The sequence below is a fragment of the Trachinotus anak genome, unplaced genomic scaffold (genome assembly GCF_046630095.1).
Source record: "Trachinotus anak isolate AG129_WGS33_773 ecotype Australia unplaced genomic scaffold, CSIRO_AGI_Tana_v1 ptg000019l, whole genome shotgun sequence".
NCBI lineage: Eukaryota > Metazoa > Chordata > Actinopteri > Carangiformes > Carangidae > Trachinotus > Trachinotus anak.
In genome coordinates, this window is record NW_027273870.1 from 21,597,393 (window position 1) to 21,611,909 (window position 14,517).

Below are 14,517 nucleotides of genomic sequence, written 5' to 3' on the forward strand. Positions count from 1 at the left end.
TCATTATGAGTGCAGCTACTGGTACGGGGAGGATGGCTCTCTTGTGTATTTCTTTGTCAGCTGAGCCAATTTGTGTTTGTCTCACCTTCTCCAAAGTGTAGCCAATGACGAGAAAGCCTTTGCAGGCCAGGACCTGCTCTTGCATAGCCACTGAGTTCTTCAAGAGCTCCATCACAAAGGATAGCAAAGTGCAGCTGACAGAGACAGACAGACAGACAGACAGAGAATGAGACAGTGACAATCATCTATGTAAACTGCTGACAAGGCCCTGGCTGTGAAGGGCATATCCTACATGAAATGTGATTGAATGAGGGTGTCGTGTCCCCATTGTGCTGGGAGAACAGATTCTAACTAGCATCACCTTGAGGCGAGCAAATACAGCAACACTGCACTTTATAAGTAAGATGGCCTCACAGCTTTCACTGCTCTGCATCAGCAAGTCTGTAAAGCATGTGGTACTGGACTGAAAAGCTGGGACATGTTAAAAATCTTACATGATAAGATGTGTGGGTTGTTTGAGTACTGATCTCCTGAATCTTTATTTTATCTTAACATTACATAACTTACTTTAGGATCAAACTAATCATTTACCTGAGCATGCAGTGATGCTGGTCCAGTGTCATTTTTAAAGATCAAGTAAATAAAGTATCAAACACCTTCAACGTGGCTTGCCAATTCAATTTACTGCATAAGAAATAATAATCTTATGATAATCAGATTAGTTAACTGTTACAGGTTATGCAGCATAACAGGCCTATTGTGCCACTTTATAGCCATTAAACTAGCAGACTTATTAAACTTATTATGTTATATGATATCACTATGGCTAAATGATACAAAACAAAATTCAGAACCACCGATTGTTCAGTGTGGGTGAGTGTGTGTGTATGTGTGCGGTTACCAGACAGAGGTGTCCAACTCATGGCTGGAAGGCTGGCAAAAATCCAGCTGTGCAAACAGAGGGAAGAGGACCTGCATGCCTCCAATAGAATGTATTCCACTCTGGACTGAGTGAGTCACCACAGCCTTAACATCCTACAGAAACACACACACATGGCCACATCTCACATGTACGTTGTCAGCATTTGCATGTGGGTCACACTGATATTTGTTCTGATAACCACAGTGATGTGGACTACATTTTTCATAGACAGAAGCAAACAAAATGCTGGGACCTTACCGTGGCTTTTATCAGATACAACCTGTAATTGTTCCTTTGACTCTATGAACATTAATACAATGTACAAAATACTTTTGGAGCTTCCATAATAAATTCAGTTTGCAAAATGCTCATGTTTGAGAGGGTGAATACAACTCAGCATCTCAAACCCAAGTGTTAGCCCTCTCTGTTTCTTTAGTTTTGTTTCTTTTGCTGACGAATGATTTTTAAAATTTGGACATACTGAAGATGAGGAAAATATTTTCATTCAGTGTCTGGTAATCTGGTGCATGAGCTGCTGTCAGTGTTGTGTGTTGCAACACCAACAGTGGCTTGGCAAAAGTTTTCCCTCTCTATAGGATTGGAATTTGAGCATGGCATAGCAAAGCTGAAAATATAGGTCACATAGTCATTCATATTTCACATTGCATGTGCGTGTTTGTGTGGTGGAGGGAGCATATGTTTGTGTGGCAGAAAAGCCTCCCTCACAAAGGAAACAATGCATCTTCTTTGATGAGAGGGCATGAGAGAAACCTCAATTAGTGTTTGAGAAAAGACAACTCAAAGTGAGTGAAGGAACAGTATTGTGTGTTGTGGGTGTGTGTATTTCTAAGCAGCGTATGGAAAACTTCCACAAAGCTCACCTCCTACTGCCCACAGGAAAAATGCGCAACTACTTGTATATAATTGCAAACTAAATCTCCCAGAGAAAGCTAATTCCACAATTAGAGCACTAGGATGGCATTTTCAGCAGCTGCAGTCTGCCTTGCTCAACACATTTGCACCTCTGCCCTCATGAGGCTATTAAAATGAAAAGATGCCAACTGGGCCACTTTCATTATCGCGCACGAAGAAAGAAAGAGTAAAGAGTGGTACATATGCCACAGTGGGAGGGAAGGAGCGGGCGCGCAGGTGGTGAATGAATCTGCACTGGCATTGCTTTAATGTTGGTGCAGCATTGTGGCTTCAGCTTAAAGTTATGCAATGGCAATATCAACTCCAATGAGAATGGCTATCATTTGCTATACTAGCACAATGTTACATTAAAGGCATCTTACCTGCAGCATGAGTGCATGGGGTGAATGGACAAAAATGGAGGCGTTGTCCTTGGGGGAGGACTCGAGGCAGAGCTGAGCATCTGTGGCGCGAGGGTTGTACGTGAAGGCAATACTCGAAGACAGCTTGCCGTCATACAGTAAGGTCTTATGATGCTCCGCAAACAGCAGGTCACTCTCAGCCTTGTACTTGAATGTGCCCTGGGTAGGGAGACGTCAAAGAGGAAGAGTTAGTGGAAGGGAGCACACAAGTTGTTTAATACTTCTCATCAGCCACCACATGGAATGCGTCAGTGTCTGTACATGAAAAAACTAATTAAAAATGAATTGTGTATTAAATATACTAAATTTGCTTGTGTAAACTGTTCTGTGTCTCTGGTAAATGTTACTGTTGCACAGACATCTCAGGCTTTGTGCTTTCCGACCTGGTAACCTGGACCCAGCTGATAGATAGCCAGGATCTGAGCGGCGCTGAGAGCCTCTCCAAACAGGTAAACTGCCCCCATCTGTCCACAGAACACACGGTTGGCATCTGCCGTCTCTGACGATCCCAGGAAACACTTGTCAAATGTCTGCGCGGGGGGGGGGGTGTTAGAGGAGGGATTTGAGGAAGCAAAAAAACACAAATATAGATGAAAAGAAGGAAAGACAGGAGAGGGCAAAAGGAAGGAAATATGGAAGTAAGACAAGAGGGTAGGATAAACAAGACCAAAAATAGCCAGAAAGAACAGAGGGAAACAGCACATTCATGTTAACACTTGCTATAAATGGCAACAGCCTCAAACTATGAGCGTACTGTGGCTAACATGATAACGTTCCGTCTTCCTCGTGTCATGGTCAGTGAGGCATAAGCACAAGTGTTGAAAATGATGAGGCCACGTCTCAATCAAGTAGCTAATTTGCTTTCTGACATACTGACACATCTAGAGGATTATAGCACACTGTGAAGGCATTTTCATTCCTGAACAAAATTTGATTTAAGAAACCTCATATCTCAGCATGACAGAAAGCAATCCTCGGGGCTGTGTGAGAGTTCATATGGTGATGTGACAGAGGCGCAGGCTGTATACGTAGTCATTTTCCACTATGCTATCCATGCTAAAAGATGGAGAGAATGGTTTCACCCCCAAGCCCTCTGACAGCAAAGACTGAGATTAGATGTATCTGTGAGTGAGGAGGGCGTGAAACAGAGGCTTTGCTTTTCAGCTTTGATACACACTACTGCAGCAATGTGTGGTTTTGAAAACCTGTTACAACCTGTATGTGAACATAGACTCTTAGACTTAAACCATTTTTCAAATGGACTTTAGTTAAAAGTGAAATATTGCAGGAACTTGTGGTGCTCCATACTTATTGGTTTCATCAGAATTTGTTCAAATTGTTGTTACTCACGTCGCTGGTGTTGACAAACCAGGCAATGTCTCCATAGGAAGCCAGTTCCCCGTTCACAAAGCAGCTAATTTCACTGTTTTTCCAGCGGTTGTAGATGTGGACAAGAGTCACCATGTACCACTGCAACAGCAAGAAAAGGGAAAGACTCTTACACTGGAAACGGCCACAGTATATATAGAGTATCAATCACATTCACACAACTAGATATCAATAAGTCAGCATTCAGTTATAAGCTGTTCAATTAGCCTCATTCCATCACGTTTCAGGAGTCAGTCCCCTCAAGCTACAATCCCACCTACTTCGGTTTCTAGTTTTCTCCTCAGCCTCAGATTACTGTTACCAACGTGAAATAGGTTATTATGGTTACCTCCGGACATGGAGGAACATGCATTAAAAATAGAGTGAAAAAAATCTACTAAAATGAGTTTTCTGAGTCCTCATGAGACTTGTTGAGGTAAGGTGGTGCCTTCATGCCCAGGGGAAGAAGAAAGTTTCAAATTGTCCACAGGCAAAGGCTCTCTTTGACTGCATTGGTCCTCACTGTGTACTGTGCCTGGAAGGGGCAGAGAGGACTGGATAATCCCTCTCTCCCAGCGCCCTCATTCCTGCCTCTTCTAGTTTTGCTTTTCCCCAGAGTCAGGTGAGATGTGACAGTTTTTTTTTTTCATAAAACAAGGTCTAGATTTATTGTGTGTGCACATGGCTGTCTGTGTAAGTGTATGTGAGTGTGTGCTTGTGTGCACATGTGGCTGATTATGTGTGTGCTGACATATGATTTCAGTGATCTATTTACAGAGATATTTCTAGGATTTGTCCTCTTATGACCATGAATATTTGGTTTGCCCGGGTTACTGAACCAGAGCCTGTATTCTGCTTAGTTTTTTTCTTCCTTTTGTACCTTTTGTGGTTTGAAGTCGTACTTTACACAGTGCTGGAATCCTTTTCCCTTGGATTTTAATGAGGTCACTATCAAACAGCCGCCCACAAAGTGCGCAGAGTAACCTAGGCCTTTGCTGGTGCGGAAACTGAAAAGGAGGAAACGAAGGGAAAATACAAAAAACACAGCTTTAGTTTCTGCTCCAGGCGGCTCACTTTCATGCAGACTTCATTCAAGGACAACGTGGGTTATAGTGTCTAATATATCATGTAAACACTTTGAAAAGGGTCTCAAAAGGAGAACGATAGCAAACAATCATTTCTCAGCTTCACAGACTCTTCCCATCATTCTCTGCGTCCCGGCGAGATGAGGCCCGTGCATGTGATTTAGTGAATTAATCTCTTTTTAAAAAGGCCAGAGGAGCTTTTATTACAGATTCTCTCATTTTCACAGAAGCCCAAACAGATCCCTGTTGTATAAATTAGATTTCTGACAGAAATTAATTTTTGGTTGAAAATACAATGAGAAGAAGGCTTGATTTATTTGGTCCTCAGAGAGGAAGCAAACGATGAGGAGACAGGAAAGACGGTGGGGGGAAGCACAACCATTTTTTCATCTGTAAGGCTAGATACGTTTGCAGTACAGCTTTGGGCTTCAAAAACATAACTTAAATCTTATCCTGCTGTGCAACACCAAATTTCATCTTTCATTACACTACAAAGTGCATTATTTCAATTTCTTACATATAAAGCATGTTCAAACTAATCCTCAACATTTCAATGCCAAAAAAGGACAAAGCTTTCGGTTCACTGGTCAAACAACAGAATTATATCAGTCCTGTGTTACCTACCAGTACAAGTAAGGCTTGTCCTTGTCTACATTGATGTTGTTGAGAGGATCCATGCGGAGCCACGTGTGGAATGTAAACCCATTCTGGTATGGCCACTTCGCTATGGGAGGCAGAGCTATCGCCTGTTAGGAAGAAGAAAAAAAAACAGAAGAAAACAGAATGTCATAGAGATGTGGATCCTGGCCACCTGTGTAATGAAAGAATCCAGTGAGTCTTTCAGAATTAACAAAACCTAATTAACTAGTATTGTGGGTCAGTCAGGCCACCAGCCCACAAAAAGGGTTTAAGCAAACAAATATGAAGCAATTGTGGCCTCTGAGGAAAAGTTATAAAATTAATGCCCTAAATGGTGTGTGTGTGTGTGTGTGTGTGTGTGTGTGTGTGTGTGTGTGTGTGTATGTATGTGCTCCCAGGCTTTCCTATCTCATTAGCAGGGCAACAAAGGAAAAGGAAGGTGCATGTGCACTTTTCAAACACTATGCTGACAAACACAGACGAGTACTAACAGAGTTCACATGAACCAAATCAGACCCAAACCCACAAAGCAAACTCCTGTACACATAAAAACACCATCACCACAACAATGGAGGGTTAAATACAGAAGCTGGCAACCCCACACACACACACACACACACACACACACACACACACACACACACTGTAAAGGACCTGGCATAGACTGGTGGAACATTTAATAGGGCACATATTTACAACTTCCTGTGAGATGCACACTTGAAGGAAAGAAAAGTTAATTCAACTTCATGTTACAGTTGTCCATTTGTGCTTTGCTCCAACAAACAGATCAATCCTAAAGACATTGGTCCAAAGACTTATTTAGTGTTTACAATTAATGACTGATCAAAGAATCACTGGGATGTATTAAGGTCTGAGAAAATCCTCCTGAAATGAACATACTAGCATGTTACACCATGCACTGAGGCAGGAAGAGGAAAAACAAGTGCGCCTCACCATGATTGTGGTAAATCATGCATGCATGAGCAAAACAATGCTTTTGTAAAGTTTCAGTGCAACTTACACTAAAACCAGAGAGAGCAATACACTACACTATGAGGTCATTACAAAGAAACTTTAAACTGTAACTGAAGCTTGTTTTTGATATTTAAAATGATCCAGATCTGCTCTTATCCTGTAATATGTGTACGTTATTTTACTCCTAACCAAGACCTAGCAAAAAGGTTGTGTGTTATTTGAATTAATAACTTGGGCATCTACAAAAAGACAAGAAAATGAGACAAGAGTGTAGCCGAATTTTCTATGATGCTAATGACAAGGGGCAAGGAGAAGACTGAGGCTTTGAATGAACTAATGAGCAGAGAAGGTACAACAAAAGTCTTCAAAACACGATGAAGCTGAACTGCCTTAACATGAGTAATTTAGCCAGACACACATTAACTATGCAGACTTGAAGATCACATATATACACACCTACAGTTTCATCAGAAAGCACGCTGTTAGACGCAGCTGCATTTCTACATAGTTCACAACATTTCAGAAAGAGTGCAGAAGCCTTTGAGGCATGAGGGGGGTCTGAGCTGTAATGGCAGACTACAAAATAACTAAGAGAATATGTAAAGCTTATCAATGAGACAAAATTATATGGGTCAGTGAATGGCTGGCTCAGTGGAAAGCAGCTCAGAAAGCACATATGAAAGGGATTCATGAGAGATCATCCAGTCTTTCTCTCTCTCATTAGTATTTCTTGTTGAAATATTCTTTATAAGCTGAAGGAAAATAGATTTTTCTGACCATGTAGTGAAACAATGAAAGCACCATAGAGTCTATTCTAAACTCTCACCTCTAAATTCACTCGTTAGCTCATCATCTTTGTAAAAACACACTGTGGGAGGGTGTGTGTGTGTGTGTGTGTGTGTGTGTGTGTGGTGGTGGTGGTGGTGGTGGTTGTGAGGGGGGGCAGACATTGTGGTACTGTACTCACGGCTGCATTTTTGCCTGGAAAGCTGAAGAAGGAGTCAGGACCGTTTCTGTGAGCCATGTACTTCAGCACTGACAGAAGTTTCACTGCATGACGAGGCTGAGGAACAAACACAAACATGCAGGGATCATTTTAGGCAACTGGTGATGTGGTATTAATGTCCAAACAGGCAGGCAGGCACACGCACGTGCACATACACACACACACACACACACACACACACACACACACACACACACACACACACACACACACACACACACACACACACACACACACAAGCACGCGCACACATACCCTAGTTACACGCTCAGTTCATGCATGCAGCCACAACTGATTAAAAGCAGATGCAACTTTGTGTCTGCTTGTTCTAAATTTACCTCTCAGACTTATTAGACTTTGACATCCAAAGAGAGTTACTGAGCAGAAGACAATGATCACATTATACAAGCACTGTCAAGCACTGTGTACTGAGAAGTACACCCATTAAAAATATGTTGTTCTGACACACTGCATTTTGATAATTGGAGTCAGATCAATGTGACTGATAAACAATTTCATTTGTAGTTTATAGTGCTCAGTACCACGGCACTTCATAGTTAAAGTTCTGCACTCATCCCACCACTCTGTCTCCCCGGATATTTCACAAAAACGAAATGCAGAGCAGTGGCAAGAGCTGCTCAAAAGTGGGAGGGTGAGGTGAAATTTAGAAGCATAAAATCAACTTGCCCTATTTCCTTGACAACTTGATTAGTGTCAGTGATCAATGGGTTACTCTCCTTCTCTTCCTTGCTTCATCTGTCTTCCTTTCTGTGCCACTGGTTCTGCCTGGATGTAGTAACTTATCTTCTGTTAAGGTATCATACATCTTAAGTTCACGGTGGCTAATCTCTTATAGCGGCATTCAGCTCAGGCTGTCTGTTTTATTGTTCCACAACTGTGCAAACGCAAAAAGTCTTTTGGCTCACACCTTTTTAATGTTATAGTAAATATAGGGTGCAAAAAGTCATGTAATGTAATGTAATGTAATGTGAAGCCCTCATGAACCACCTAATATCAATAATGTAGTGCTGCTCTGGATACAGGACCACTGTGGAGCAGAAGTCTGGTTTCACGTGATTTATCTTGTCTGTGATGAGGGCACTGGCCTGCGGGACGGCAGCAGTTGAAGTGTTGCTAGCACATTCCTCATGCAGGTCCCAGACGACAAAGACAGATCGCCGTGGCATGACTCTGACTCACCCACTGGCCTTCCTCCCCTTGCAGCTTGCTGAAGAAAAGCTTCAGCTCTTTTACTGTGATGCTGTAGCTGGCGAGCACTCCCAGCATGTCCACAAGCAGGTCTGCAAGACAGACACACAGCAGAGGGCAGGGATGAAACATACAGGGTTAAACAAGCTGATACGATGCAATAATCTACTCGAAAAGTGAAAAGAAGCTCCAATTGACAAAAACTTTGGGGACGAGGTGGTGGCTGATTTTAGTGAGTATTTCTCTGTATTTAAAAGAAAAGGAGGATGAGCAGGACCCAAGTTAAAAAAAACAGGAGACTTAAAATAGAGAGGGCACTCTGCGAGTCCCAGCCACTGTGCAGCCTCTTTCATTACTTATTACTGACTAATGATGAGGCATAGAATGACAGATCTATGACTAGACTGTGCATGCTCTACCCTTGATTTAACCCTCCAAATGTAAGGAGTTATATCTGGCAGGTCTTTTTCCACAGAAGCATTAAAACTCTGCTGTGAGGTTCTGTACTCCACAATTAGTGTTTCAGACAAATTATCTGAAGAGAGAAAGAGACATATAAAACTCTGCAACAAACAGGAAGTTATTAAGGAAGCATTTAAATATGTAAATGTAAAAATAAACAAGTTAACAGACAATGATTTGTTGTGTGGTGAACATCACTATAACCATTACTTTCAGCTGCCTAGTTACTGCTGGGCTCCATCATCCTTGCTTGACTTCACAAACCCTCTAGGCCAGTGCTGTTCTGCCTGGCAAAAGTTCACTGAGCCGAACACTGTAGGATTAATTTGTAGTAATTTGCAGATGGGCAACAGACTAGACTGAGACTCAGGGGAGACTGTACAGGATGATTGTGTCCTCGCTCAGCGTAATACATCATAGTGTTTGCAACACTGGAGGATGAAACCATGAGGTAATTGTAACTAAAAGAAGACAGAATAGGAAAATTGTAGAGTTGGTTATTCTATTTGTGATACTCCACTGATCAATGAAGTTGGGATTCATGTTTTTGCTTGCTCCCCCTCCGCACAGAGGTCAAAGGAAAGGCCCACCAAAACTCTGGAGACGATGGGGTTAGTCTTTATCAAGAACAATACAGCACAATTCAGCAGTGCTGAGTAAATCCAGAGACTTTTCCCACAAGAAATGCTTGTCAGTACCTGCGATCATGCTGTCAGTGGTGGATATACGCTGCAGCACCAGCTGGATGAGCTCCACATCAGTGCACGCCTGCAGGTTGCGGACACTTTTCTTGAGGATGGCGGTGAAGATGCTCCAGACCTCGGCCTGACAGGTGGGTTCACACTTGTCCAACAGCTCAACCATGCACACGATGCTCTCTGGCTCCTGGATGATAAAGTTCATCTCCAGGTCAAACTGGCCGCCGACCAGCTGGAGGACAGATACAAAGAGAGGTAGGGGAGGGAATGGGGAAGACAGCGAGACAGAGAGAGAGACAGAGAGAGAGAGAGACAGAGAGAGAGAGAGAGAGACAGAGAGAGAGACAGAGAGAGAGAGAGAGAGAGAGAGAGAGAGAGAGAGTGTGAGAGAGAGGGGAGGGGGGAGGCACGGGATGGAGAATGTTCAGCATCAGTCCGTCTTCATGTAAATTGAACTGAGCAATAAACTCAAAAAACACCACAAAAGAGCAATGAATTCCTCTTTTACCACCAGCAAAACATAACCAAGAGCTTCAAAAGGGCATACATATGTGCACTGCATTATTATGTGTGCGCACACTCCTAAACAGATGATTAATCATGCATCAGAGCTGCCGCTAGCCAAGTGGATTAAAGGTCAGGGGTAGACCTGTCAGTCTATCGGTGTCTCTGTTTGTCCGTCAGTTCACTGTGCTTTTTACAGCTAGCCTGGAGACACTGTGATAAACTCAGAGGAGAAAATATCAAACGAGTAGCCATGTCAGTGAAACTAAGCTAGACATCCAGACAGACATAAACACTGAGAAGTGTATTTAGAGGTCTTTTGTTCCTGCAGGACGCCCTGGAATACTAACAGCATCTGACACAGCCTGGCAGACACAGACATGGGGAGAAATTAATTTTCACTTACAGTATTCAAGAGCACACACACAGTGATACAGTTAGAGTCATGTTACACTCGTCCTGACATTTATATTGAACAGTGGTTACCAGTAGACACTGTTTTAAACCTAAGGACTGTTTTTCATTTTATTTGCATGTTTTATACCTATGAATGTGTTTCACTGTGTGTTGTGGGAAAAGAATCAACACATTTGTTTTTACAGCCACTGACACAAGCCTGTATTTTGAATCAAAAACACAAAATTGAATTCATTGCCACAAAGAAAAGAAAGTAAATACATCCCACCATGTTAGTCAGCCTTCGCCGGGATCTCCAGCTCAGGCTTGTTCACGGGGCGGCGAGGACAAATGTTCTTTGTGTGTGGAAATAAATTGTATGAGCCATAAACGTCATAATTTGTCAATTCTTAATAGTTGTGATGACGTTTTTATTATTGAACCCTGCCTATTAGAAAAAGATAAGGAAAATAACAATGCTGATGTCAAATTAATAATGTGAGGAAGACTGTCATGTTTAGAATCAAGGAGGTGTGACTGGAGAAAAAAAAAATGAAAGTGTGATAGTCGTACCCGTCCAGTAGACACACTGTGCATGAAAACAATATGATTTGGTCCAGGAAATGGAAACTGTCCCATTAAAATGAGTGAGGTGGGATTAACTCTGTGTGTGAGTGCTGAGTACAAGATAGGAAAGGAGGGGGGCACTGGGGTAACGCTGCTGCCACAACACCACCTTTAAAGACAGGGGATAAAGTGACAATAACACTGACACACACCTCACCTATTGTCCCTTTAACCTCATCTCTCAGATATCTGTTCATTCATGTCAAGTATCAACATTAGAGTAATGATGTTATCCATCACCTTTGCTCAAAAATCACCGAATACACGTCCCATTTCCTCTATCCCTCACCTCTGTACAGCCTTTGTTTTCAGATGTAATGTAAAAACATTTATCATACTATTGTCATTAGTGTCAAATGTATTAAACACTCATATTCACCCATTGTTCCTGTGACAACAACACTGTTCACTGTGTTAACTTTTATTTCAAAAACACACGTTATCATTTAGTCTGTTATGATTTCAATTAATTTAATGAATGTTTAGTTTACAAATGTAACAGATATTCTGGAAAAGGCCCATCAGAAGCCCCCAGGGACAAACGATATTTCTTTAACAAGAAATCTGTCATCTTATGCTTAAAAGCAGAAAACACTCATGGATGATTTATCATTTCAGCATTAACTACAGTATTTGACAGCAAAAAAAAAGTATTATGATCTTCTCGGTTTGTTTAGAGTTGTCATGTTTTAGTCAGAATAAACAAGGCTAAATATACCTGCCTTTACTTTGTTAGAAATTAATTAAAGGGCTGGTTCAACCAAATTACCAAAATACATATTATATTTTGGTATATATATATATATATATATATATATATATATATATATATATATATATATATATATATATATATATAGATATATATATATAGATATATATATATCTATATATATATATATAATAGAAATCGGAGATTGTTGCTGTGATCCCTCAACAATAGAGCTGAGTGGCATTTCTAAATGCAGAGCTGTGGTGCTCACATCATTTAAAAAAAGCATTTGAAAGAAATTAAACAGCAATGTGTTTCCAGAAAACAATGTGCCGGCTACTCTGGATAATCCACACAACAGATTTATTTAGTAGAAAGCAGTTCCAATGAAAGCTTTTGCTGCTGCACTTTTCAATGCTATGAATAGCACAAACTGCATGTCAGCTGTACTGAGGGAGAAGGGACAGAAATCTGAGGGACAGATATCTCAAACCTTGGACAAATCAAAACAAAACTATCAGCATGGGTTAGATCCCAGGAATGTTTAATAAAGTCAGAGTTTTGCCAAGAGCTAAATGACACATCTACTGTAGCCAATTTAACTACAGATGCAGCAGACATGAGCAGTAAATAAATGGCCAAACAAATTCAAAGGAAATAATTTCAGTTAAACATCCAATAGCCACCTGTTAGAGTGACAAGCCAGTGTTCACGTAAAAGATTTATAATAACACATGCATGTCGTTAATGCCCCACTTTGCTTTCTGTCTCTTAGCAAGTCACTGATAAATCACACACCCGTCTACAGAGTGAAGTGTGCTAACTTCAGAGTGGACCCCAACTGCAGCCAGGTCCGCCATTAATGGATGTTGGGTGCCACTTTGCCACAGTAACAGCTGATTTATGAGCCTGACAAGGTACACGAGCCATCCATCCATCAGTCAGTTGACCAAGGGGAATGAGAACAAATATGAGGATGGAGACAGAGTGCTGCACCACAATGACACACACCTGGCAGGCTGGCACACATGCGAGGATAATAGGACTGATTCTGGAGCCGATTTGCCCCTCTCTACAAGGTTGCAACAAGATGAACTCAACAATTACCTTGCCAGATTGTCTCATAGTGTGTGGTACTTGAGTTAATTGTGAATATGCTAATTTTAATTAAAGGGTAAAATGATGACATTCTGTTGTAGACAAACAACAGCAGTGGCTATTATTTAAAATAAAATAAAAAAACAAAAACAAACCAAAAAAAACAGAGGTTTTGTCTAGATTTGTGTCGTTTCCTTTTTCACTCGTTCTAAACTGAAGAAGAATTGAGGGAAAATCCTGGGCTCCTGGATACTGGAACTTGTCATGAGCACTAATCAAAATATATATATTTTTTAAATGCTATATTTAGATATTTAGAAAATAACTTAAAACAAAATTGACAGTATAATAATGACTCTAATTCTTAGTTACTAAGCATTAATGATTCCAAATTCAGGATTGTGTGAAATCAAAGTCCTTGAATATAATTTTGACATTACGTGGGGAATAGAGCTGCAATAATTTGGCATAGTGATTATTTGATCAAGAGAATATTAGTCAGCAACTTGCATTTTTCTTAGGCACCAATGGCAAATATTTAATCGTTCCAGCTTCTTAAAAGTAGGGTTTGCTGGTTTTCCTGATTACCTGAACTTTGCAGGATTGGTCAGACTAAACAAGACATTTGATGACATCACTTTACCCTGAAGGAAACGGTGACAGACATTTTTCCTTGTTCTCTGAGGTTTCATTGAGTAAAAGACAAATATAGACCTGTGATGTCTGATTTTGTCTTGTTGTTACAGAATGTGTTAAGAATTCAAATCTCTGTGTGACAAGTATTACTGTCTGTAACTCACATGAAGACCATTCTAACAACTCTGTATCTAAAGAGTCATCATTTTCGATTTTTATCTTTATCATGCAAAGAGGTGAATGTTTTAGCTGACCAAGTATATCGAAAAAGGTGGAATCCAGACAGCCAAGACACTGATCTATAATTTCTTTAAGGTGCATCTGATGTTTCTTCAGTGGTGTAAATTACAATAGAAATGAGCTTGTGGACATTAAAAATGAAATGTCATATTGAAATGCACTTTATCTCTTCGCAATACTCTGCTCCAAACCTGGAACATTGAAGCACTGCCACCTTTACCAACTGTGCCAGCTGAATCCAACCACAGCCCTGCCGCTGGTATAAAACTGCACAGCAGCTGGTTATCTCGATGTTGGTGCTGGGTACAAAACATAGTAATAACTGATCAGTAGCCCTTACATTATAAACAGATTGGATGAATTATGCAGCCATTAATCAACTGAGATACTGAGAGCCTTAATGTAAAATTAAAAATAAAATACAATTTTCTATAGCTGTGTGAGAACATTCAATGTGTCTATTGGTGCATGGCAAAGAGGTTTACAATATGTCAATTTCTCAAATAGTTCAATTCAATCATTTACATTGCTCTATTTTAGGAACAGGTGTGGAAGGCCGCCAGCTCCAGCCTCGGCTACGGCAAGGGTCTTTATGGCAGCCAGACA

General features: G+C 40.9%; 1 protein-coding gene across 7 annotated transcripts in view; it reads right to left on the reverse strand.

Annotated features, from left to right (window-relative positions):
- Nucleotides 1–14,517, reverse strand: part of lrba (LPS-responsive vesicle trafficking, beach and anchor containing) — a 183,128-nt gene that overhangs the window by 147,041 nt on the left and 21,570 nt on the right. For all 7 annotated transcript variants that reach the window (XM_071503550.1, XM_071503548.1, XM_071503552.1 and 4 more), the window contains exons 2-11: nt 9,699–9,930; nt 8,530–8,630; nt 7,291–7,386; nt 5,334–5,455; nt 4,505–4,631; nt 3,607–3,726; nt 2,640–2,786; nt 2,218–2,415; nt 902–1,035; nt 86–194 (exon numbers count right to left, since the gene is read on the reverse strand). In XM_071503550.1, coding sequence (XP_071359651.1) covers nt 86–194; nt 902–1,035; nt 2,218–2,415; nt 2,640–2,786; nt 3,607–3,726; nt 4,505–4,631; nt 5,334–5,455; nt 7,291–7,386; nt 8,530–8,630; nt 9,699–9,930 — 1,386 coding nt within the window. The remainder of the gene's footprint in view (nt 1–85; nt 195–901; nt 1,036–2,217; nt 2,416–2,639; nt 2,787–3,606; nt 3,727–4,504; nt 4,632–5,333; nt 5,456–7,290; nt 7,387–8,529; nt 8,631–9,698; nt 9,931–14,517) is intronic.